The sequence below is a fragment of the Ictidomys tridecemlineatus genome, chromosome 3, assembly GCF_052094955.1.
Source record: "Ictidomys tridecemlineatus isolate mIctTri1 chromosome 3, mIctTri1.hap1, whole genome shotgun sequence".
Lineage (NCBI taxonomy): Eukaryota > Metazoa > Chordata > Mammalia > Rodentia > Sciuridae > Ictidomys > Ictidomys tridecemlineatus.
Genome location: NC_135479.1, coordinates 94,039,664 through 94,066,149, shown reverse-complemented (window position 1 = coordinate 94,066,149; position 26,486 = coordinate 94,039,664). Strand labels below are relative to the sequence as shown.

Here is a 26,486-nt window from a genome sequence, read left to right as displayed (position 1 = left end):
TTAGAATGCATTTCATTTTAATCTTATTAGCTCATGAAATGATGAAGCCACACCGTAACAATCAGATTCTGGGGAAGGTTTTCATTTCTTTTCTGTGTTTCACTGTATATTACTTTTAAAAAATACTCAAAATCATATTCTTTTCTGGTTCATGTTTCCCTTAAAGCAAAGAAAGATGATTAGATAGTTTCAGTTAAAGCTATTTTATTAAGGTGCTACTGGGAGCCAATAAAAGCAAAAAGAAAAAATGCAGGATTTGGGTGAATAAAGATGGACTCAGGTGATGTGAATCTGCATCTAGGCATAGCTAAGAGTGACTTTCTGACAAAGGCACATGAGTGTGTATGCGTGTGCACACACACACACACACACACAGATTTATTGGTGTTTTCTAAACTGAGAGCCGTTGTTTAGGAAGTATGCCTGAGGATGTACTTGGCAATAAACTTGACAGCCAGCATAGTCTCTTTACAGGTTGACTTTATCCGAGATTCTGGAAGGAGAAAACCAAATCTGCCTTTATCACGGAGCTCAAAGGCAAATGTGTGTTTGATGCCCAGATTGTAAGCCCAGTCTAAAGAAGAACCTGATGTCGGGTCTGCAAAACATAAGCAGTAAATATTTAATTAGAGTCAAACACTAACGCTTTTTTTTTCTTGAAATGGAAATCACTGGTGTAAAATTAGCAATAAAAAATAATTATGTGTACAGTTAACTGCAGTAAAGAATGAGAATCATGGTCTGAATAGTACAGAGTGCATGGTAAAACATAATCGTGAGTTTGTAATTCACTACACAGTTTAGATATGTGCTGCTTTTAGAAAGTCACATTTTGTTTGGGTCAGTACTAAACTGACTTTATTTTCTGGGTACACTTGGCTGCTGTCAGTGGTGTTCTGAGCAAATACAAGCAGCTGAGGAAATCCACTGTGAGTCACTGGTGGTTGAAAGCCACCAAGGAAACTTCACACACAAGCTCTGTAAGAGCTTAATCTCTCCATATCCATGTTATTAAGGTGAACCATTTTATAGTCAAAAGGCCAGGAAGGCTTAAATTTTTTTTTAAGTAGGTATTTAATTCCTTATTTCAAACTTCCCATGTCAGGCTTACAGTATAATTCATTTTCCCATGTTAGGTTTAGTTTTATGAAAGATGTTATTATTTGGTAGAATATTGAAAACATGTACATCTAGATGTTTTATATATATATATATCACACGCATAGAGGTTACATAATAAATATAAGTACATACACATATTGTAAATGCATTTAGGTATATTTAACTTTATGTAGTAAAATGTATTTTTGTATGTAAAATTATGTTCTAGGACAGTTAACAAGGTTAGCTGATATTAACAGTGTGGGTTTGGAAGGTAGGATTTCAAAACTGTGAAGAGGAAAGGAAGAGGAATATTTGGAGGGCAGAGAGAGTTGGCTCTCAAGTCAGCCAATAAATATTTATTGAGCATTTAATGTGTCCAACTCATGGTACTTGGCCCCAGAGAGGGTGGGTGGTATAAAGTACTTGATCCAATTCTGTGACTCTTTTATCCCACAAAATTCTTCAGGAAGTTACAGATTAGGGGAGAGATGTCAAGTTCCCAGTCTATATGCAAGTAAACCTTGAAAGGAACAGTGGCTTATAGAGATTTATAAGAAGAAACAGGGTGCTTGGTGAGGAGATGACATTTCACAACATGCTTGTCAATGGCGATGGGTCACCTGGTGCCTTCAGGTGTCAAATGGGGGATGATGGCCTGAAGGGATGGAGAGGGATTCCTGGTGAGAAAGGGTCAGAAGGAAGAGGAGGGACCCAGAGGGAGAATCTTGGGAAAAACCTGTGCATTGTGCCCTGTTTGTCAGAACATCTATTTTAGAGGTGGTCACCAGAGACAGCGAAGAAAGAGGAGAAAGCAAAGGAGAACCAGGAAAGTGCAAAGCTTTAAGGGAGCTAAGGAATGGCAGGAAAAGGGCCCAGGAAGTCACTACCCCTGGGAATCATGCAGCAGTGAGCTGAGAAACATGTCCAGGATTCTGGAAGGCTGCATTTTTAGCTAGTTGGGTTTAAATCCATTAGGAAGAAAGCACAAGAAGAGTTCAGTAGGAAAGAAGGTAAGGTCAAGAGGTATTGTGTCTGGTGTAGCAATTCAGAGTGTGCAATGAACTTGGCCAGATTTTAGCTGTGTCAACTCTCCATTTGCAGTTGATTGAACTGCTCTGATTTCAAAGGGTGAGAGGATATGGCTATTCCATTTCCAGAGCTTTGCTTTATGTGAAATTTCTCATTAAGATTAGCAGCGGTGACTGAGAATATATGTAATTTGTGATTTTTCATAATTGTGTGATGTTATAGAGTATAATACATTTCTTTTACGATGCCACTTTGTGCATCTTCTAGACAAATTTACAAAACAAGAACTATATTAAAGCATATAATAAAGGCAATATTGAAAGCTTTTTGCTTATAAGAATATATTATTCTAGAATGTAATTTGCTGAACATGATAGTCTTTTATTTAGCTCCATGTGTACTCATTAAGTTATAGCATATATTTATAAAATATAATAACTATCACTTCTCTAAATATCAGGCACCCTCCTTCTAAGTGATTTCTGCATGGTTAAATCATTTTAATTAATTCCTATCCTAACTTATTATGTAAGTACCACTTTGTAGAAGAGGAATTTAGGCACAGAGGGATTAAGGAACTTTCTGAAAGACGTAGTTGATAGATGCTTGAATCAGGATTCAAACCAGGCTGTGTGTCTTCAGAGTTCATGCTGTTAATCACTGTGTTTTACTACTTCCCTTGTGCCAACCTATAGTCCATCCAATAAAGTCTTCTATTAGTTCTAGAAGATAATTTATTCTTAACACATTAACAACACATTCTTAACATCTCAACTTTTGGAAATAAATCACTTCCTATTCCTTTCAAAGGACACACTAGAAGCAAGGGACTTACTGTAATGCAGTCAAAATGAATAAAAAGGAAACTGTACCAAGCTAGGAATCTGATTCCAGTGCAAAGGAATCCATATAGAATGATGCTTGTGACTTAATATGGGCTGTGTCTACTACTTACTTGATATGGAATTTTCTAGAAAATTGTAAAATTTTGCAAAGTATTATTGAAATGCATTACATATAATGACCTGCATTGACATAGCAAAATTAAGTGAAAATTCTATTTTAAGTGAAAGCTGAAGCCAGAGATATGTGAGTGTAAATTAAAATATTTTTTCTGCCCTTCTGGTGCCCCACAATGTCATCTCAGTTTGAATGTCTCTTAGGAAGTAGAGATTGGGTGTCCTAGTCTATGAGTTTCAACTTTCTTGTTTTCAAAATGTAGCATGGCATAGAATATGGAAAGGAGCGCTGGCTGAGAAGGAGGAGCACATTTAGCATTTGGTGCGTGGAGAAAGCAGCAAGAAGGGCACTTTGGAATCAGCTTTGTAATTCATGATGTGACTCCCAGGGAGATGTTACCAATGATGCAAGCTAGCTGGTTCCTATCAATTCAAATAACTATTTGTGCTCACTAAGGACTGTATGTAGTTATCTTTAAGATGGTGGAGGATTGGGTATGATGTTAATATCAATGCAGACATTTCACAATCTTTTAACATCATTATTTACACACGGGTCCATCTAAATATGGATGTTTTGGGGCTGAATAGTTGGTATAACATTTTCACTCTTGTCTGAAATGCTCATTTTTGTTCTTCTTCTGCCCTGAAGTGATGGAATTTTACTATAATTCAGTTTCTTAGACTCTAAAGGAGGGTTGAGCCTAGATCAGTGTTTCCTGACCCTTTTACTTTCATCTTAGAATTGTTTTGTGTAGCTTAAAAAAATGCAAATGCCTGGGCTTTACCCCAGATGGGTGGAATCAGATTCTCTGGGTCCCCCAAGCCATTTAAAAGCTCTCTGATGATTCTAATGGGAAGTCAGGCTCAAGGGCCATGGACTACATCATTTCTTCAGTTGCCCCCCTGGGTTCTAACATTTGCCATTTTAACTTCTGTGATATATTTGCTTCTTAGGTTCAAATATTTCTTTTCTTCTGAGGGCCAGAGATCTCTCCATGATGTGGGCTTGAAACATGTCTGCAGAGTCCTTTTCTTCTGCCCTCATCAAATCAGAGAGGAAAATACTGGCAAGAGCTGGCTGTTTCCCAAATCCTGGGACTTGTTAAGTGACAACCAGGACACTGGGATGACTAAACTTCAATCACGAGGTGCTTTCATTTCCTATTCTTACCAAGTCAACTGCTTTGCTACTCTCTGCTTTCTCATGAATGTTTGATTAACATTCAATTAGATGCTTTATTAAAGCAGTTACTCCTAGAAATTTTGGACATCTATTGAGCTGCGTCAGCCTTATAGGAAAGAGGCAATTCTTTCCAAATCTGAATTTCTGAAAAAAACTGTTTTAGTATAATATAATAAATTAAAAAAAGACACTTGCACACAGGTGAATAGGATAGCACTCCCTCTTGACCCCATCCTCCCATTTTGAAAGGGACACAGGATGGCACAGAGCCATTGTTGCCTTGTCTGCCTGCTCCTTCCAGGCAGGAGGGTTCTTTGTTGAGAGCAGGTACTATGTCTTCACTCTCCCCTGTCCCCCAAAGCTCAAAGATGCCAGGCTTTAGGTAGGCCTCCTGAGAATTCTTGTTCACTGAGAGATTGTGATGGAATGGGGACACCATGCCATGTCCGACTCCAGAGCTCTTTCACGTGTGCATGCATGCACACAGATAATCCTCTGATGCTCTCATTGCCTTTTGCAAACTTGGCTACTATTTGGAAGCCCTTGTTCCTTGCCCCCAGGGACATCTGCATGTCTTCCCTGCTCAGAGGAGTGGCTCTTACCTGATCCCTGGGAGCCGTACCTAGCCCTCCTCTTTCTCAGTTTCTACTTTGTAGGCAGCCACTTAAACTGATGTGCCAGTCTCTCTTGTTCTTTATCTTGCTCACTTTCTGTCTACTCATGTAGCTGGGTATATATCACCTGTGTTTTAATTTTTTTTTTGTCATTCATCTGCATGTGCAATGATACCCAGCATAGGCTTTGAGGTAGTAGGATCTTTTTGGATGAGAGGTTCATGTGTGTCACTGTTGCTTCAGCCCTTTAGCAATGACTATTTGATAGGTGATTGCTGATGAATGCTCTCTAGGTACAGGACTTGTCTGTTTTTTTTTTTTTTTTTTGTCATTTTTCCAATTCTAGCAAAGGAACTTCCAACAATTAAACTCTACAAATGATATGTGATGACTCTTGTAGTTTAAAATTCCACAGCAATTATTGAGAACACACATCATTAGTTGCCATGTTTATACTCCTAGCTTGGGTAAAGGAAATGGTTGTGGATAAGTCAGGTACCCCTCCCATTGTGTGAGTTATGGGAGTAAATTCTGCAGTGTTCCATGCCCTGCTCTGGGCTGTGTGTTAGGGGTATGAGGAGACATTGGAAGCATTATCCTTACTTCTGAGGAATTAAGTTTGGTTAAAAACTTTGGGATTTGTAAATAGTCTTATGGAGGATTTTTCTGTAAAGTTTGGAAATAGTAAGAACTAAATCTTGAACTTGGTTTGGTGGAAAAAGAAATTTTTACTAAAGTCTTCCCAAACTAAGGTCAGTGAGAGGTTTCTATAAAGAAGAAATTATCTTACTTCCCAGGGTCAGAATTAATGGTCTTGGGTGAAAATCAAATGAATTGTTGTTGATTTTGTTGCTTGAAAATAAAAAGCTCTGTTATTTCCGTTACAAAAACCAAATGACCAAAAAACCAAATGAGTAATATGCACAGTGGGTCAAGATGGTTTGGTTTTGCTAAAGCCTGAAATTGAGTCCTGGATTTGCCAATTTCTAGAAATGGTACATAGTACTGCTCACTTTGTAGGGATTCATGAAGACTAATTGAGATCATGAAATCCAAAGGCTAAGCACAGGGCTAATCTGTAAGAAAATATCAATAAACTGGTACAGATAGCACTGAGTGTATAGTATGAGGGTTTTGAAAATTATGGTCATTCTCCTGCTTTGGTAATGAGGTTTTATGGGAACATAGTCATGCACATTTGTTAACTTATCATCTGTGGCTGCTTCTGAGCTAAATGCTCCAGTTGAGTAATTGCAACAAAGCCAAGACTACTAACTAGCCCTTTGCAGAAAAAGTTTGCTAATTCCTTGTGCATGGAATACGTGACAAAAATAATCTAGACCAAGAATTCTAAGTTAACAATTCAAGAACACACAAAACTATGAAATTATAAAAATAGTGAAGAGTAAGAGGTGGTGCTGAGAATATAAAAGAAGAGCAATAGAATTAGATCCCATGGTAGACTTTCCTATTCCACCATACAAGTACCAGTTGACCCTGATGAGAAGGGCAGGTTGGAGGGACAAGTAACTGGCTTTCCATGTTAAACATGGCTGAAACTGAATGTGCATCCATTTTCCCACCAGGAATTAGAGGAGAGATTGTGCTTTCATGGAGATAATGCCACGGGAGAAAGAGTCTGGTTAAAATTAAATAGTTAAAAAAGAACAGGAAGGTGGATGGATTAAATTAAGCTGTGAATTTGTATTCATTTAATCATTTCTGTCAACCTCATAACCTTGTAAAAGTTTAAACAAGTTCATATTGTCTGTGTCAGGAAAATCTTTCCCCCCACACAGGCATAATCTAGCTCTTAGATTCACACATAATTCAGAATCTCCTGTGAAAATTGGAGTTCAAATGAGTAATTCCAGATTCCTACTCCCAATTTATAAGTTTGATAGTTTTCTTTCATATTTATAAAAAAAAAAGTTAGGAAAAAGTCAAAGTGATAAGAAAAACTTACAAGCTGTCGATGCTATTGGGCCATAAATGTACTGGGTTTCATATCGAGTTGATAGAACATCAGTGCCAATCCTAGCAACTTTGGCCTGGAGAGAAAAGTTAGAAAGGAATAATAGAGAACTATGTAAATATCACTAATTTTCTAGGGATTAAAAAATCAATTTTATAGGTTGTTTGGCATTTGAAGATCAAAATAAACGATTAAATGACTTATTCTCATTCGGGTAAGTTGTCATAACCAGGACTTCTAAATGTGAAATCAATTATAGACAGTGACACTGTATCTCATTTTGTGTTTTTGTCTTTCTTCCATCTCTGCCTTCCCTTTCTTTTATAGAATGCCATCTTGTTCTCTCACACACATGGCTGCGGGACTTTCTCCACTCATCTGACTTAATTTTGCCCAAGGAGGAAGGATTGTTGATTCCTCTTTAAAGTAATTCTATTAAATTAAGGTTTCACCTCCAGAGTGATTTTTAATAAACATTAGTGTTTTGTGTTATAAGAATGATTGTTGCAATGAACTTTAATGGAATATAGTCACTCACATATTTGTACTCTAAATGAAGATTTCTGTAAGTCTACATATAACTAAGAAATAGATCAATGATTAATTAGTTTTCTGTGTAAGAACTTTTGCTTAAAATAAATGGTCACTGTTGTGCATACATATATTTTTTATTCCTAACCTAATTTTCTTAAATATAATGCTAGTGTTCTGAATACAGTTGGCTGAGGTCAAAAGGAAAATTGGAACCTCTTTTTTTATTTCTAAATGAACTGTTTGAGGCAGCATTTGAACCACATCTTTTACTGAATGTGTTATATTTGCTAACCACAGAGGGAACCAGGGCATTGATCCTTATCAACTTTCTTTCTTTCTTCTGTAGCAATTCAAGGTATTTATCTACCTATCCAACCATTTATCTTGTCAGTTCCTGTGATTCATTGAAACTCACAGGCAGACATGATCAAATCAGCTTTCATGGAAAGACAAATAACAGGTTCAAGAGATCACACTTTAGGAAAGAGAGTATTCCTAGTGACAAAGCTTCACAACATTCAGGATGTTCTTTCTTTAGATAGAGAGTTAATATCATTTCTAATTTGATTGGTAGGATAGAAATACAACAGATCTTCTCAAATATGGTACCTGGGGAACAGAGCTATTGGGCTGTGGCTGTGTGGTTTTATAGAATGTCCCACGGTAAATACTGAGCTATATCGTGGTAGAATTCTGCTCTAGAAGCCAAACATTTATTTTTCTTTTCTTTTTTTTTTCCTTAGAATCACATTGAAAGATGTTATTATCTATATACTTTTATCAGATGAGAAATTCAAGATCATCATTTCAAATCCCCAGCAAACTTCATTAGTTCGTGTCCTAGGTGTTTGAATTGTGAAGTTCCTTCAGCGTAACCCGAGTTAATGAAGAACGGACTGAAAGTCAGTGGTGGTGCCCCCGATAAACCACAGATTGTTCTCTACCTACCAGGTCCTCGTGGTTGGGTGGCAGCTTTAACGTGTAGCCGTAGGGAAACAGTAGCATTTGGGAGTAGGAATGGAAGGAGATGTAGGCCCTGACTGATTTCAGGTGGCTGCGAATGAAGTCAGCAACAGCTTTTGTCTCTTTCTCCGACTCTGGAGCAGGGCCCCGATAGGTGTCCTGACATGGGTCATCGGTGTTAGGAGAAGCTGCAGGGGACACGGGTGGACAAGATCACCATCTAGTCTCCATCAGGACAGCCTGCCTGTCTGATGTGGGCTCCCAAAATGTTTTAAGCTCTTTGGTCTCGCCCTGTTTACAGGGCTGCCTCAAGGTCTCCTGTCCCATGGCCCCTCCTGTGTCATGGCACGCTAACTTTGCCCTGTCGTAACAGACTTGGTCCACTGCAATATCAGCCACGTTTACATCCTCTTCCTTTCCCTGGGCTATGGGAAAACGCATCAGGAGTGTCCCAGTTCCTAGAGCCAGAAAGACCCTAGTTCCAGCTCAACTCCAGCTCTATCTCCTAGGGACCTGTTGTAACCTGCCTTCTCTCAGCCTGACTGTCCCCAGCCATATTTCAGTAGGAAGTTCTCAATCAGCGGTCACTGCTGCGATTATTCTACTCATTATGGCAGAGCAGAGTTAAAAGCTAAGGTGACGTTTTTTAAGCAAATTAGGCAAAGAAGAAACACATAAATTGGAGCAATCTTAACTTCTCCTGAAAGTCCTAGTGATAAGTCCCAGTTGTGCCCCTGCATGCTGTATTGGATGCAGCTGCCTCTTCTTATCACCTCATTTCCATCCAATGTCTATGAGTAATTCACAAGCTGTTACCTTGCATTTTTAAAAAATTTTCCTAGTGACAAGAGTTTTGAAATTTTTTTGTCCCAGATGTTTCTTTCCACTAAGTATTTGAAGAATGACTTGATGGTTGGTTTTAATGACTGGTATTTCTCAACTTTTACCAGAGCAGGAAGGGGAGGGGAAGTGGAGGGATCCTCTGGAGTCTTATACCTCTGGATAGTGCCTGGTTTTGAAGCAAGCTAGCTACTCAGTAAGAGGCGGCTTGGTGAACAGTCTTCTCCCTACTTCCTCCCACAGAAAGACTTTCCTGATCCCTCTACAGCACTGACAGTGACGATTATGTTGCAGTTAGTAGATAAGAAAATTAATGCACAGGAATTCCTATTACTGAAATAAGTACATGGCTCAGTTCAGTTCAGCATCTAAACGCTCAAGTGGTTTTCCTCAAGACTACTCACAATGCCAAGACACATTAAAATTCCTGTTGAGGTCAGTGCCCACGCACTTGGAGTTGTGGTTCTTGGAACGATTTTTTTTCCACATGCGGTCCTGTGGGATTGAATGGTGGAAGTGTTACAGAGATCACTTCGGACTTTTCAACTTGATCATCTCATATTCTCTCTGTAGGTGTCTACAGCTTTATTTGAAATTATCTAGTTAATGTGAGTCCCTTTATGACTAGAAGAATGTTATTTTTTAAACATTTTCTAATATTTTAAAAAACATGATTTTTAATACTAACATTCCTTAGGCCTTGATGAAATAATTCAGTTAATTTATAAACTGTAGATTAGTTATCAATATTGGAAAATAATCAGTGTTGCTTTGGAATTGCCTATAATCTAAATGATAATTTTATTCCATCTTTTACTATTTGTAGATTTGGATAAAAGATAAGTCAAATTGTGACCATTAGACCATAATTTTCAGAAAAGAACTTGATGTGATTGTATGTTTGGAAGTCCAGTATTAATCATTTTTAGCAATGGCAGGTCAATAAAATATCCTGTTAAAAGATGGATATACAGGTACTTGTATCTCCTTTTTATTATTTATTTAAAAATTATTATTTTATCTCAATTCCATCCCAGAGTGCCTTTAGCTTTGGAATCAATGTGTTCATTAAAATCTTTCCATAGCTTTTATTCTAGATAGAATCTGCTTTTGGCATAGCATATAATCATGCACTTCCTTTATAATAACTGCTTTATTACATTTTTTAATGCTATTAGCTTTAGCAACAAAAATTTCATACTTCAAGAACATCTATGCAACCAGGATTAAGTCATAGTTGATTTAATCTGAAATCAGAAATATAAATTTTTCTGAATTGGAATTATCTAGCTACCCAAACCTTAAACTTATTGCATAGCCATCAAGTTATATACATGAAAAACCAGTGAACAGTATATCATTTATGTGTAGACATAAAGAGTACTACCTGTGTCCATGACCAAATATATCCATCCACGTTGAACACAGGAAGAACATAAAAATTCATTCGGTCCAAGATTTTGGTCATAATTTTGTTTTTTCCATAACTTTTTGCTGCCTGTAGGAATAGAAGGAAAAAAAATTAAAATTAGGCTACTGGTGTGAAATTTAGCTACCAGGAGGAAAGTTGTGGTTCTAGTATTAGCTATCTTTCCTTGAGTCATTTGCCCAAGGTCAAATGATTTCAAACACATTTTTTTTCCCAGAAACTGCACAGATTACAGAAAACAGCTCAATTTAGACTAGTGAGATTAATGGAAATAAAAATTCTCCAAAGGCTCAGCATTCAGACTTGAAGCAGTCCAAATATAGTATTTTTAAAATTTTTTTTTTATTGGTTGTTCAAAACATTACAAAGCTCTTGACATATCATATTTCATACATTAGATTCAAGTGGGTTATGAACTCCCATTTTTTACCCCAAATACAGATTGCAGAATCACATCGGTTACACATCCACAATTTTACATAATGCCATATTAGTAACTGTTGTATTCTGCTACCTTTCCTATCCTCTACTATTCCCACCCCCCTCCCCTCCCATCTTCTCTCTCTACCCTATCTACTGTAATTCATTTCTCTCCTTGTTTATTTTCCCATTCCCCTCACAACCTCTTATATGTAATTTTGTATAACAATGAGGGTCTCCTTCCATTTCCATGCAATTTCCCTTTTCTCTCCCTTTCCCTCCCACCTCATGTCTCTGTTTAATGTTAATCTTTTCCTCCTGCTCTTCCTCCCTGCCCTGTTCTTAGTTGCTCTTATTATATCAAAGAAGACATTTGGCATTTGTTTTTTAGGGATTGGCTAGCTTCACTTAGCATAATCTGCTCTAGTGCCATCCATTTCCCTGCAAAATCCATAATTTTGTCATTTTTTTAGTGCTGCGTAATACTCCATGGTATATAAATGCCACTTTTTTAATCCATTCATCTATTGAAGGGCATCTGGGTTGGTTCCAAATATAGTATTTAAGGTACATTTTACAGAAGGCCAAATGGGAAATTTGTAGTACAACTTACTTTAGTGGTACAACTTATCCTTTATGTAAACCTAGATTGGGTCTATAGGCGCAGGAGTATGGACGTATTGGAGAAGATATATAATAAAATAGTTACAAATATTTTTTTTCTTTAGGGCTGAGGATTGAATCCAGGGCCTTGTGCATGCTAGGCACATGCTGTACCCCTGAGCTACACCCCCAGTCAAAAAAAATTATTAATAAAATTTCCAAGAATTTAGAGATTGACCAATCAACACTTTTCTCATATCTGACTGAAATTCCTCTAATTATCTGGGTTTTCTGGGTCTACAACAGATCTCTCTCAGTATTGTTGGAAAAACTCTCCCAGGTGCCTCTCTTGGGAGTCATGTACAAAGCTATGATGCATGTTCCCTTGTGGATTGAGCAAGGGGGCATTCTAGGTCCTCAGCAGGGACAGTTACAGGCAGAGCTCAGTTCTATGGCAGATTCCTTCCTAGTAAATATGTTCATGGCCAGACCATCTCTGTTAGTGTGTTCTGTGCAGAAGTTGTTTGAAAGAGAAAGGTTAAAGATGTCAAGAGTCAGAATAGATCAGCAGTTGAGTAAGCGGAATAAAAAAAACATATAAAACTGGATCTATCTTTTAAAAATGAGCTCTTTTTTTTTCACTTGGAAAGAGAATATAAGTATGAAAATATCAAGTTCATGCATGGCCAGTGAGATTGCTAAACTGAAACCAAAGAACTATATTTTGAGCTTACTGGAGAAAAAAATCTGAAGGGTATAATAAAAGAGTGGTTTTAGATTTCCCATACTTATATAGGGGAAATAACTACAGAAAAAACTTCCATATTATAGCCCCCAATACAAGCTGTGACCTTGTATTTTACCAAAATAAAGGTGTTTCTTTTAGTTTCCTAAACTTTCAGGTGGGGTTCAAGAAGTTTGAAGGAAGGGGTCAGGTTTATAAAAACTGTGATGATGAATAAAATCTAGAGTGTTCGGGCTGGAAGCACCAAGTGTAGTCTCCTCCAGGTGACTGGAACTGCTGTCCTCTGGAAAGGGTGTGTCACCACTCAGTAAAATGCAGCGACTAGACCCTCAAAGGGGAACTGTGAGTGTGCCCCAGGCACTCACCTGATAGACAAACCACTGGCAGAATGCTGGGGAGATCCATTCTTGTGCATGAATGCCGCAGTCCATGAAGACAGCCTTTTTTCTTTCATCTTTTTTCCCAATCTATGGAAAAATGAACTTAAGATGCTATTTTGCCTGAATTCACATACTGATCCCCTGACATCCAGAACCTCACTCATAGCCTCAGGGCAATTCTTTCCCCTGTTGGTGGATGGGAGCTGTGTTTGCACATAGTTCTCAGGGAAGACGGTGGCACAGATCCTTAAATGTCTGTGTGTAATTCACAAGCTGTCACCTTGTATTTTTTAAAAAATTTTCCTAGTGTCAGAGTTGCTTTTAGTTTTTTATTTAAGAAAAACTTAATCTATTATTTTTTTCTTATGCCATTGCTAACATTCTATGTTTGAGATGTAGATTATAAAGTTACTTCTGTTTCCTTTTGTTTTTCTGTTTTTTTATAAACTGGGAGTGTTTCACCAGGAGTGGAGAAGATTTTGTGTTGTGTTTGGAATGAGGAGGAAGAACAGCGCCTCCTACTTGATGTCTGTCATTTTAAATATGTTTTGGGTGGTTGGAGACACTGAACGGCGGTCAGGGTAAGGAGGGACTTCCTAGTTATGGAGGGGATGCTTCTGGGACCGGTACCTTTGAGTGTGCAGAAGTCCAGTAGTACCAAGTGACAATGATCAGCCCTGTTACAGAGGGAAATGCCTCACCAACATGAGTTGGAATGCCTCCTGTTCTGGGGTTCTGTCGGTGTCTGATACGTAAATTTCTCTTGAAGACATTCACTGATCAGTTTCATTGAGTTTTAGTGGGTGGAAAGGAGTGGAAATACCAGGAGCATCACACACTCCCATAAGGAAGCTGTGGATTGAGGTGTTGTCTGGGTTTGTCCACTCTGCAGCCTCTGACAATTTACTCAGGTACTTTCCTGGCTTGATGAAAAACCACTTGTGAACGTCTATTCTTGGTTTGATGTCTAGAGTTTAGATATTCTTCAGAAGGTCAGATTTTGCCTTCTCACTGTTGGCCCAGGTATGTCACGAAGTCACATTTAAATTCAAGTTTTTCAATAACAATAAGAATTGGTGGTTTTTGAATTATTTTTACCTTGAGAACGTACAGCGGATTATCTTCAAAAGTGGATCCGATTTTAATACGAGAGACCATTTCAGGATGTTTATCCACCATTTTTTCAGTCCAGGCTACAATCTTAGGAGCAAAATCAGTATTGAGGAATTACAGTAAAGGAAAACTATATGAAAATGAATGATAAAGATCACTTTTTTAAAAAATAAATTTTTACGTTGTTAATGAACCTTTATTTTACTCTTTTATTTATATGCAGTGCTGAGAATCAAAGCCAGTGCCTCACACACGTGAGGCAAGCACTCTACCACTGAGCCACGATCCTAGACCTAAAGGTCACATTTTTAAAAATAATGGGGCTGAGTGGGGTGGCACATGCCTGTAATCCCAGGGGTTCCCAGTGGCTTGGGTTGCTGAGACTTGAGGATTGAGAATTCAAAGCCAGTCTCAGCAAAAGCGAGGTGCTAAGCAACCCAGTGAGACCCTGTCTCTCAATAACAAAACAAAACAAAACAAATCGGGCTGGGGATGTGGCTCAGTGGTCAAGTTCCCCTGAGTTCGATTCCTGGATACCCCCTGCCAACGACCACCAAAAAAAAATGATAGGCATTTTGCACTGTACCTTGTCCCAGTTATTGTATTTGGCATAACTGTGCCTGCCTGGGACAGCTTCTTTAACATCAAACTGTTTCTCGATTTCTTCTTGTAGATTATCAATCAGGATTCTGTTAGATAGGGGGTGATAAAATACACATTTTATCATGAGAAAGATAAACATAGATATCTTTTATTTGCAGAAAATTTCTCTTCCTTCTCCTCTATCTTTAATCAAGTTTGCCCTTTTTTCTTTTCTAGCCACCTCCTCTTGACAAGTGTCTGACTTCTGATCTCCCTCTTTATCTAGAGCTGTCTATCCAATGATAATCTCTAGTCACAGGTGGCTATGGAGCACTTAAAATGGGGCACATATCAAGTATATACTGGATTTTCAAGAATTGGTATAAAAACTATGGAAAATATCTCACTCATAAGTGTTCTATTGATAATATATTGACATGGTAATATTTTGGGTGTATTTGGTTAAATAAGATATAATGCTAAAATTAATTATATGTATTGCTTTTTACTTCTTAAATGGCTACTAAAATATTTAGAATTACACAATGTGACTCATATTATCCTGTTACTATATTCCCTTTCCGTCTCTAAAGCACCCACACAGAGCAGGTAGCAATGGATGTTTTATGCACGCATCCCCAGACCACCTCTTATTAATTCACACTAGGAGAGCTGGGGAAACTTGAAGGTCAGTTACGATGATGATGCTAGTAACCAGGTTCACAGCACTTGCCAGGTGCCAAGTATTGACCTAACCTTCTTATGTACACTTCTTCGAATGAGATCATGATCTTCACCTCACTGATGAGGAAACTGAGGCACAAAGTGTTTAAACAACTTTCCTATACTGCTGAAGCTTTTCAATGGCTATGCCAGTTTGGAGGGGCTGAAAAAAGAGGCAGGCAAAATCCCTAGGAGGCTAATATTGGAGGTCAGAGGCTCACACCTCCACCTTCTGGTTTTCATCTCTTGTTGAGTCTTATAGCCTCCTCTCATGGAGGCTCTCCCCTCTAAGGGTTTCCTGATGTTCAGCTGTGCTTGAATCTGCAGGTCTGACCTCTCCCATCAACTCCAGACAAACACCCACTGTCTACCTTACATTTCCACTGTCTACCTTACATTACTCAGACATGCATCTGTTTCATAGGAGTCCGTTGCTGCTTTATATACATGATTTTATTTAATCTTGTCAATATTATCACATCTTATAAATAGAGAAATTATTGCTTAGAAAGTTACATACTCGCAATTTGGATGTGTTGGAGTTAGTTGGGAATTTGGACCCGAAATACTTGACTTCAAGATTTATATTTCAAAAATATCACCTTCATCATGATACATGCATATTTTTATGTGTTTTGTCCATTTTGGGATATTCTATTTAGATCCACGATTCTGTTCTCCAGCTCTTATGTAATAAGGAGCCATATGTAAATATAGTATGATTTAAATATTGGATAAAGGGGTTCCGTGTTCTTCTTTTCAATAGTTTTGCCTTTAATAAATGTTTTGTTAGAATCATTTTGGAAAATACTAGAATCATCAGAAAAATAAACTTTTGATAGAATTTATTATCAAATTGTGGATGAATTTGAGAAGAATTTTATTATTAATATCAGACCCTAATATATATATATATATATATATATATATTTATATATATATATATATTTGTTTCCTGGGTAAAATATTGTATATTTTGATTGCTTATTCATATATTTTTAAATTAGTCTTATGAGTGTATTATTCCTGAATGCATTTTTGAGTTGGTTATTATCCATCCTTAAAAACATAAATTGCTTTGCTAATACCTGTTAGCTACTTTATTGGCTTAAAAATATCTTTTCACTTTAAAAAAAATTTAGTTGTATCTTCAGGGTTTTCTGTGCAGTTATTTTTTCTGAAAATAATTAAAATTTCTATTTTTTCCAATTACTATTCCTTTTTCCCCCTTGCTTTATTGCATTGGCTAAACCCTTTAAATAACAAAAAGAACGGTAATGAGAAAGGACATGCCTTTTTCACTGTTTCAGGAGGAAAACTTCTTTTACCGTGTAGTATGCTATTGAATGCCACTCGAGATTAATATGGCAATATTTATTTATATGATCTATTATTGTCCACTGAGGTAAGGTTGCATTGATGACTATGACTATATTCCTTGAGATTTTGAATATTATGTTGCAATCACAGGAGGTTTACAAACACCCTCCCAAGAGCCTTGGTCTTCTTTTACACATAGTTCTAAGAAGTTTTATTGAGTCTCCAGTGAATTACTGGATCTGGGAAAATGATTTGCTGAGAGCAAGCACGCTGATATCAGTAGGTGATAGACCACAGAAGAAAAGGAGAGTAAAACCACCTATAACAAAAGGATTTAGTGAACACAGGAGTAAGTGGTCTCTTGCTTCTGTCCAAATGACCCCACACACTTTGGCAGTTTCTATATCTCTTAAGGCTGTCACTTTCTTACAACAGCATGAAAATTCACATTTACAATTATAATTCTTTACCAGACAAGGTAAACTATGTTCAAAATATCTATCTTACAGTATGGAGAACTATGTATTATGATGGAAATATTTTAAAGAAAAAAATTTTAAAAAGGATTTCTTTTTTTTTTTTTGGTACTAGGGATTGAACTCAGGGTCACTTAACCACTGAGCCACATCCCCAGCCCCTTTTCAATATTTTATTTAGAGATAATTTCTTGCTGAGTTGCTAAGTGACTTGTTAAGTTGCTGAGGCTGGCTTTGAATTCACCATCCTTCTGTCTCAGACTCCCAAGCTACTGGGATTACAGATGTGTGCCACTGCACCCAGGTTAAAAAAGAATTTTTGAGGTTATATGTGTCCAACAATTTCCTTATTTGGATTCTCTCACTTCTCGCTGATTCCATATAAATACAGCTATTGCCCTGCTTTTGGTAATGAAATGCATGTATCCTGTTCTTTTGTTAGCAGCGAGTCCTGGATGCAGGAAGCTACATTTAATTTTTTAGCATTTGCTCCGGTAATTTAGTCATCTAGTCATTTATCTAGTTGAGGAAGCGGAGGACTGTGGTCAGCGTTCTTGAGTTCCAGCCACTGTTCTGCTACTTGATGCTTAATGGGATCTTTAAGAATTTCTCTGACCTTCAGTTTCTTACTTTTATATGAGTACGCCACAAAAGACCACCCAGGACTGTGATGAGGACAGAAAGAAGAGAAATCTGAGAAGTGCTTGGCCTGCCCCAGGTTTCTAGGGAGCCTCAGAATAGTGGGGCCGAGTCAAAAAATTGACAACCACTTTCCAGAATGAGCACATCTTTAACCCAGAGTTGCTGGTATGTGGTTGTCTGACTCTTTGATTTCTTCAGTTTCTTGTAATAGCCTGTGACACTGCAGAGCTGCTCTCTGCCTAGTTTCTTCTTGCAGATTGACTGACGGATCTGGGTTCTGATGCGGAACACAAATGCGGTCTACTCCTAATTAGAGTTTATTTAGCACATGGGACCAAGTACTGCTCATGAATATTGATTCCCATTAACAGCACTGACAAGCACATTATTATGCACATTATCTCTAACTCTCTGTGTGCTTTGCTTTTGACTTATGAATCTGGGATTTCTGAGACAGTAAGTACATGTGTTGACCATAATCCTGGACCCAGGTGGGGCATGTTGCACTAAAGCTCACCGGAAGCTGGAGGAGGTTTGACATTCTATTTTGGGTGGTCACTACAGATATATAATTAGTTGCTTTAAGCTATGAAGAGAGTACATAGCTTGTGCTCCACTTGCATAATTGAAGTGGAGGAATCAGGTGAGAGAGAAACGTTGTGATCCCAGAGGCTGATTCATAACACAAGGCAGTATTAATTAGTCACAAGAAAGCTTGTATCTAAGAATATTTTTAGACTTACACATATCAATTTAGCTCTTGTGAGAACAGCAGCAAAACAGAAAATCATGTGAGCTAACATACGACCTTCCCACAAATGCAGCTGCATGAGGACTTCGGAATGGCGCCAGATTGTTGCTGATAGGGACTGGAAATTAAGCCTAAGGCTGGAAATGAGGAACTAGGGCCAGATGTTATTTTCATGAGCCCTTCCACTATCCAGCAGCCAGGCTTCAGCAGATGAAACCAAATTCCCTTCTCCCAGATATTATTTTAGTATTCCAACATTGGCTTATTTTGTTTTAAAAAATTCTTAAATGTAGGTGACAGGATGAATACTTATCACTGAGGATTTCATAATCCTAGTGACTGATGTTTACTGAGTCTTTTTTATGTACTGGGAACTCTGCTCAGCTCTGCATTTACATTTTTTTCACATCAACGGTGTCAACAATGGTCATTGAATTCCATTGTCACTCCCATCTTTCTGGAGGTAAAGTCTGTTTCCAGAATTGTCACAGCTGTGGAAATACAGGAGTCTGGCTTTGAACCTGACTTCTGACGTCACTGCCCTAGCTGGAACCTCTGTGCAGCAGATCTGGGTTCTCCTCCGTCTTTAGAGGCCTATGCAGGGTGTGCCCAGTCAACCAACCCTGTGGAGGTCTGTCCTCTAAGGTCACGGGGCAGGTAAGAGGTTTGGAGAAGAAGCAAGATGAATCCTTTGACCATTTTAAAGTTGCTTTTAGAGAGTATCAAAGCAGGACTGTGGGGCGGGGTGGGCAACTGCCATGGGCCCTGGGGTGTGTGTGTGTGTGTGCACGTGCGCAGTGGAGAAGGTGCTTCATGAGGCAGAGCCAATGTTAGGGTGTCTTGTACAGCTGGTCTGGACTCCCCTGATGCCCACAAGACAGGAGCTGCTCAAAAAGTATGGGTTTAGGTTTTCTCAAAATCTGATTTGGTAGCTCCCTCATTGGGTTACCAGGCATCAAACTCCACGCTTACAGATACGGATTTCCCAAACATCTGAGGCATACCATGTGTTGGATAATAAATTTTAAGGCACTGATTTATTCACCAGGAGGGAAGCCAACATCTGGTGTGAGCCTCTAGTTATCCCCTGTCTCCATGTGTGCATGTTGTGGGTGGTGTGTATGCGGTGCATGTGTGTGTTGCACACACTCATATAAACCCCTGCATAAGTGATCTTATCTCTACCTGCATTATAGAGGGATTTTATGGTCCCTGTCAATCTTTGTGAAAGCCCTCTGAAATAGGTTTCATGATCTTCATTTTATGAACGAGGTAAATGAGGTGGGGAGAAGTAGATAAATTGTAGTGTTAAATACCTCTGGTTTGAATGGCACAGACAGCCCCGCTTCAGAATCCATTTTCTACCTATTACATTTTGAGGGTTTCACTTCCACCAATACCCCTTCAGCGTTTGAAGGAGGCCTTACATACATGCTCTGCTCTTGGGCAAATATTACGTAAAAATGGAACAGAAAAAAAATGAATGGAAATACATAGTAGATAAATCATTAGGATGATTCACTTATTTGATAGGACCATGTATATACTTATATGAACTTGGGTCTGGCTGAGCATTATTAGGTAATTAGCACTGTTTCAGTTTGGGCTATATGTCATTTACATTTCCCATATAATCTTCTGTGGTCTTACCATTTGAGTTTTATTTTTATATTAATAGTGTTTTTTCTAAATAATCTTTCATTAACAACTCTTTTAATTTTGACTTTTGACCACCGAAAAGACCATATATTAAAGATCAACTACCTACATGTAAAAAAATTAGTAGAAACACTAGGATTTTTAACTGCTTCATCTAAACATGGTGCCTGCCCTGAGGCGCAGTCCAATGGATGTGCTTTCTGTCCAACATTTGTTCGCCAGTCTGTTTGGGTCTGTGAGTATATGCATATTATTTAGCTTTTGGACTTGGCCTTTTATGACTTTGTAAAAGTGTAAATAAAAAGGAAGTAAGCAAGCTACTTTAAAATCAGATCTGGCTTAGTAATTTAATTTTCTGAAAATTAAAAAAATATTACACACAGATGCTTTAAACTAAATAGTGGTTTATATGCACTGTCTAATGAAGGGTGTCTAAGTAAATCATTGTGTCAAACCAGCCTCTTAATATGGTTTTATTCAGCCCAGTGCCTGAGTCCAACCAGATGTTTCTGTTCTTAGAACCCTCTTCTGTTACTGACTGACACCAAGTAACACATATAATTAATATGCAAATAAAATTATCTATATAATTAGTACTTTGAGACAAGATTTTAAATAGTTCTTGTCTGCACAGATCACTTTACATATTTATATTTTTGAGGAAGATAACTATCTAATTATGTGGCTTTCCCACAACTGTGGCTAATTTGGGCCAATTTCTAGAAATCATGTCTTAATTAGATAAAACTAATTTTTATAGGTAGATTAACCCTTTGCTTCTCGATGTAGACAGCAAAAAAAAAAAAAAAATCTTGGCATAAAACAAAGAGAAAAACACACTCTTTGCGAGGATGCAGATTAGATTCCAAAGGGTCTGAGGGTTAGGCCGGGAGAGGTAGAGAGGATGGGCGGGGGAAGGGGGCAGGGGAAGGGGGCGGGGGGGGGGGGGAGGGGGGGCGCCCGGGTTGATAAGCTGGAGAGCAATGTCCATCCACCTAGCTGTCTTTCTGTATTTACTTCAGCATTCACACCTAAGTGGAGCAACTGGCTTTTTGTCTCTTTTATAAGAATGCTGTGGGAGGAGTGTCGCTCAGTGGTGGAGCAGCAATTGTCTAGCACATGTGAGGCACTGAGTTCAAACCTCAGCACCACATAAAAATAAAATAAAACAAAGGTTGTGTCCACAACTAAAAAAATAACCAAAAAAAAAATGCTAAGAAGAACAGAAGATCTTATTTTTTTATCTGATGATAAAGTATCTTTTTAAAAGAAGTATCTTTCTAAAATTTGTTCACATTCCTTAGATGTGACAGTAGAATGTATATTGACACATCACACATAAATGGAGTATAACTTATCCTTCTGGTGGTACATGATGTAAGAATTTCTCAGTTTTTACCCCGCTGTTTGAGCCAATTTATATAAAACTTGACTAGAGCACTACTTTATTTGAGCTGGGCTGGGTACTGTGTAAAGATGGATTGACCCTGGGAATCCACATCAGGTGTTAAGGAGGTAAAGTGAGGAGGGTAGTGACGGAGGCACACAGAGAGAGGCCTACCATGAAGTGATAGAGAGACAGCAGCCCAGGGTTACCCAGGGTGGAATCAAGACTTCCTCTCAACCTTGTTAAACAGGTAAAGTCTAGAATGCACTAGGAATTTCTGGAATCTTGGAGGTCTAGCTCTAAAGTGTCTATTTCCCATTTTAATGGTGTCACTTAAAAAACATAGAAAGCACACTTTGATATGTTAATTAAAAATGATTAAATGCTGGTTTCAGTTCATTAGCTTCTACATTTCTATCACACTCCTCTCGAAGGAATAGTGAAAACAAAAACAGTGATCAATAACCACCACGGATAATCGCCTGCTATTTTAAAACTGTGAAAAAGAACGCTTTTGGTCTTTTTTTATGTATGTCTTCCCTTAGTTTTAATAGCATCTATATTTATTTGTGATATTGTGCATTGTCATAAATATAACCAAATCATGATGGGCAGCTGTAAATCCCTCTCAGCCATGTAACCTCACTGTCATCAATAGGGTTTCTTTATCTCAGCCAGAAGAAGAAGGTCTTTTGAACTAAAGCACTAAATTAGGTGAAGACATGAAATAGCAAGTTGGAAAAGAAAGAGCTCCTGCTTAGCAGTTTTGGGCAGTGAATCTCAGTAAGGGAGGATCCTGGGCTGATAAGGCCAGATGAAGTTAAAATGGGACCTCTCAGTACGTCAAACTGCTGAATGTTTGAAAGCCTAAAAACACACTTTGTTAAATTATGCATTGATTTGTGACATTCACTGCCTGGTTCCTTTCTTGTTCATGGCCCCAGGGTCCAGACTGTGCAAGGCCCATGGTTATTGCTCGATAAATTCTAATTTCCTCTTATTTCTCTGTGGGGCCAGAATGACTCATTTCTGCATCTTTGGCTATTTGAGAGCCTCTTGTCTTTGATATAAGCTTTATTCTCCTGCTTTGCTTTGGTTTTCTTTGAGGAATAATTTCTCTTATAAAGAGTTATTTATTTATTATATTATTTTATCTCTGATTTGAATTTCTAGATGAACACTTTTTTTTTCTTAGTTTCCTTATATGTATCAGGAGAATTTGAATCCAAGCACATGGTTGATGTGCAGTTTGTGAACCCTGGGCTGAGGACACATTGTGGTATCATGTGTCTAAATGGCCTAGGCCTGATTTCCTGGGCCCTGTGCTTATAAGGTGCTAGTTTTAGAAATGGCAGATGTAGGTAATTGTCATTCTTGCAGATGACAGCAAATTCAAGTTGGGAGGTGAGCTGCCAAAGTTGTATCATCTCCACAAGCTGCTTCCGTAGTCTGTTTGGAAGTAACTGTGAACTTTATTTCATGAGCTTGTTTTTTGGGGAGGTCCAATTTAACACTAGTTCCATTGTAATACTTTCCTTAAAATTTCAACTCTTTTGAGGCTTTGAGTATCTAACACATTTGAATATTTGCAAAGGACTTACTCATAGTGCATTCTGTTTTGATCCAAGGCAGACTGGATGGATTGAAATTCTTTCCCACTAACTCGGAAATCCACTGTCATGTTAGCAGCTACATGGTCGATGGCATCTGGATACCAGAAGTCAAGCTGCAGAGATGAGTCTTCTGTTAGTCACATTGCTTATTTGCTCACCCGGCATGTATTCATTAAGAGATGACCATAAAAGAAATTTGGGGTTCAGAGTGACTAAGGTATGGATTCTTCTTTTAATAAGCTAATGAGATTTTTGCAAACATGTTTAAGTACTGTTGAATGTTAAGGGGTGGGAAAGAAATTGTATGTACACATTACTGTTTCAGGATATTGTATCTACCCATGCAAAAAGAATAGGAAGCTCTTTTGGTTAATCTCTTTGCTTCTATCATTTTGGAGTTGAATAATTGATATTGCATAATTGATTTGGCCATAGCATATGGCTATAATTGGATACTTACATGGAAAAAATCTCTATTTTTCTTCCTCTAGTTAGGTATCAAAGCCAGATGTGTCTATAAACCCTGAAATTTCTGGAAGCTTTACATCCAACAAGGAGGCAGAATCTCCCAGTTCTGTCATTCTTTAGCTATACTTTCTTGGGAATGTTACAGAAATCCTACATTTCAGTCCTCTCTCCTGAAAAATGGGGCCAACAGAGCTCCCTGGGGAGTGTTGAGAGTATCGTGAAATGATACAAAGTCTGGGACATACAGGAATTTATAAGTGCTGATTTCCTTCTTTCTATCTTTTCGTATGTGAGAATATTGGATTTGGTGAATGGACCCAAAAGGATAGGTTAAAATAACTCTGAGAAAATTTCAATTCTTGTGGCTCTTCAAAAATCATACTCCATGGTGAATCCAAAGGAAGTACAAGTTCCTAGCCTAGGAGATGAGAAAAAAATGCTCCATCTCCATCTGTCTCACCAAGATGGTGGCATGACTACAGCTGTGTGGCTGTCTCTCAATTGAATTCCACTGTAGCTCTAGGTCAGTCCATTACGGGACCATATGAGGCTGTTGTGAACCAATCAACATGCTTGCTTATTTTGATCAAAAGGTGACAGCATGAGTTAGACATATGAGAGATATAGTTGATTTAAAGGCAATTAGGAGGGCCATCAAATCTCTTCTGGCAAAGCAATATGGAGTAAGAGTCTAGAGCTCGGTGAACTTTATAATTATTTTTAAACCCCAGGCACAGAGCTGGATTGCCATTATTGAAGAAGCAAGAGGTTCAGTGGGAGACAGATCCATTTTGCATGTTTCCAACATATTAACCATTGACAGAGGAGGAAACAGGTATCCCAGGAGCAGAAGGAACAATCCAGACTGGGTCATGAGAATTGATGTACAGAGAGGACTTCTTGTAGGAGGTTTCAGCTGAGTCATCCCGTCAAAGAATCAGTAAGACTCAGCCAGGAAAAGAGGAAACACATTGCTCTTGAGAAAAAGTATACCAGCTGGGTAAAGTTTTGACATCTATATTTCTTGAAGGACTAGAAAGAGCATGGACAAGCAAGAGACTAAAGAGGGCAGCAGTTTGATAGATCATAAAGAACTTTGAGGGACCCGGATTGTGTCTCAGTGGTAGAGGGCTTGTCTAGCATGCATGGGGCACTGGGTTTGGTCCCCGGCACCACATAAAAATAAAAATAAAAACAAATAAAATAAAGGTATTGTGTCCATCTACAACTTTGAATACTACACCAAGAGAAATACTACACCTATATCAAGAGAAAAAATGCTTCTGTGGCGATTATCATGGCCAGGCTTGCTTCTCAGTGCTATCTAAAACTTACTTAGTCTTGATAAAAACCTTACAGAACAGATAGGATGATTAGCCTTCTCAGGTAAGGAAATTGAGCTGCAAGGCTGAGTAGCTGCCTAAGGCCACAGAACTAGCACAGAGCTGGAATTTGAACCAAAGAATCTGGCTCTGAAGAACATGTTTTTCCCATACAAGGCAGCCTCTCAATGAAGAGTTTCAAATGAAGAAACACCATTGTTAGGGTGTAATGCAAACTTGGCTTTGTAGGAGTCAAGAGCAGAACCCTGAATGTTAGCTAAGGGACAATTAAAATTGTCCCACTAAGAGGTAGGATGGACATGGACGGGGTAGTGGAATGGAAAGGAAAGCATGTATGTCGGGAACATTTGGCCACTAGAATATGTGGAATTTTTGATTGATTTGATGTGGAGATGACAGTTTTTGTGGCTAGAGTCAACCCCAGATTTAGTTCTGGGTTGAAATCTGAGGTTTTCTTGACTATTTTATTTACCATCCTTGAACTTTAGTTATTCTGTTTTAAATGGGTCAAATTAGGGCCCTGGCATTGCAAATCTGCTGATGAATTAGAGATGACGGATGGAAGATGGCTGGCCCAGAGTGCCTTGGATACAGAGCAGCAAGGAACTGCTAAAATGGTGATGTTCAACTGTTAGATTTTGAAGGCTTGATCTAATTTTCAGTCTCTCTTTTAAAGTGCACCTGCTCTTGGAAAGGGTCACATCTTGATTTCAGCCAGTACTCTAACATTATCAATTTATAGTTTAATGGAGATCAGACTGGGAGCAGGGAAAGTAGGGAGCACCAGGCACTGGCAGGGAGGGAAAGAGGCTCTGAACTGCTCCTTATTTTACAATTTTACCTGGGAAAAGGTGTTGTTTGCAAAGCTTTTTGGGGACAAGACAAGTAGTATTCCATGAAAACAAAAAACATCCCTGAATTATCCAGATAGCACCTGCCATTTTGTTGGAATCTTTGGTAGCACCGAGGGCATTAAAAATGAAATAGGAAAGAAGGATTAAAAAAAAAACACAGAAAGAAAAGGTTGTCAATGTCTCTTTTTCTTACCTCATTGTCTTTGGCCAAATTCTTCATGATGCTCACTTGGTTTTCATCCTGGGGCTTCACACGGACCACCTTCTCCCTTCAAGAAAGCAAAAGATGAAAATGTGAGCCCTGGAGCAACATTCCCTTGGAATGTCTTAGTCACTGCCAAAGGCCACAGCACTAGTGCAGAGCTGGGTTTGGAACATTCAGCGCTGAAGAGCAAGTCTTCCTATACGAGGCTGCTTCTCAGTGAAGAGTTTCAAATGAAGAATCGCCACTGTTAGGTTTGAGAGACGCGATCAGGTGGCTTCGTGAGAGGCAAGACCAGAACCCTGAATGCTAGCTAGGTATAGGCTAGAATGCAGCGTGGTGGGCTTTACCTGTCGAAGTGGACGGGAGCAATCGCAATGGTGGTGGCCAGCAGAGCCACAGGCAGGAGGAGCCTCATGGTTCCTCTTTGCTTGACTTGAGACCCTCTGCCACTCTTATGCCCCAGCCTTTATCTTGAGCAGCAGCTGACTTCCTCTCAGAGTTCTATGGGACCAGCTGTCTTCATCTCTATGGTGTGTGTGTGTGTGTGTGTGTGTGTGTGGGTGTGGGTG

The 26,486-nt window shown here is 38.5% G+C and overlaps 1 protein-coding gene across 1 annotated transcript; it reads right to left on the bottom strand.

Moving 5' to 3' along the window:
• Positions 1 to 26,486, bottom strand: Cpa3 (carboxypeptidase A3). Its single transcript, XM_005325718.5, has 11 exons — positions 26,265 to 26,486; positions 25,906 to 25,981; positions 23,036 to 23,160; positions 14,481 to 14,583; positions 13,880 to 13,981; positions 12,767 to 12,868; positions 10,592 to 10,702; positions 9,609 to 9,699; positions 8,350 to 8,552; positions 6,859 to 6,943; positions 1 to 598 (listed from the first exon to the last, which is right to left on the bottom strand). Exons 1-11 carry the CDS (start codon positions 26,330 to 26,332, stop codon positions 411 to 413), a joined length of 1,254 nt encoding a protein of 417 aa, XP_005325775.2. The 5' UTR covers positions 26,333 to 26,486; the 3' UTR covers positions 1 to 410.

What these genes read in the sequence shown, in the direction of transcription:
- Cpa3 (XM_005325718.5), bottom strand. Translation starts at nt 26,332, where the DNA reads ATGAGGCTCCTCCTGCCTGTGGCTCTGCTGGCCACCACCATTGCGATT. An exon ending in GCCAGTGGTTTGTCTATCAG is followed by an intron (nt 10,703 to 12,766) that starts GTGAGTGCCTGG and finishes CTATTCCTACAG; the next exon opens with GCAGCAAAAAGTTATGGAAA. An exon ending in CACCCAACCACGAGGACCTG is followed by an intron (nt 6,944 to 8,349) that starts GTAGGTAGAGAA and finishes TTTTCTCTCCAG; the next exon opens with GCCAAAGTTGCTAGGATTGG.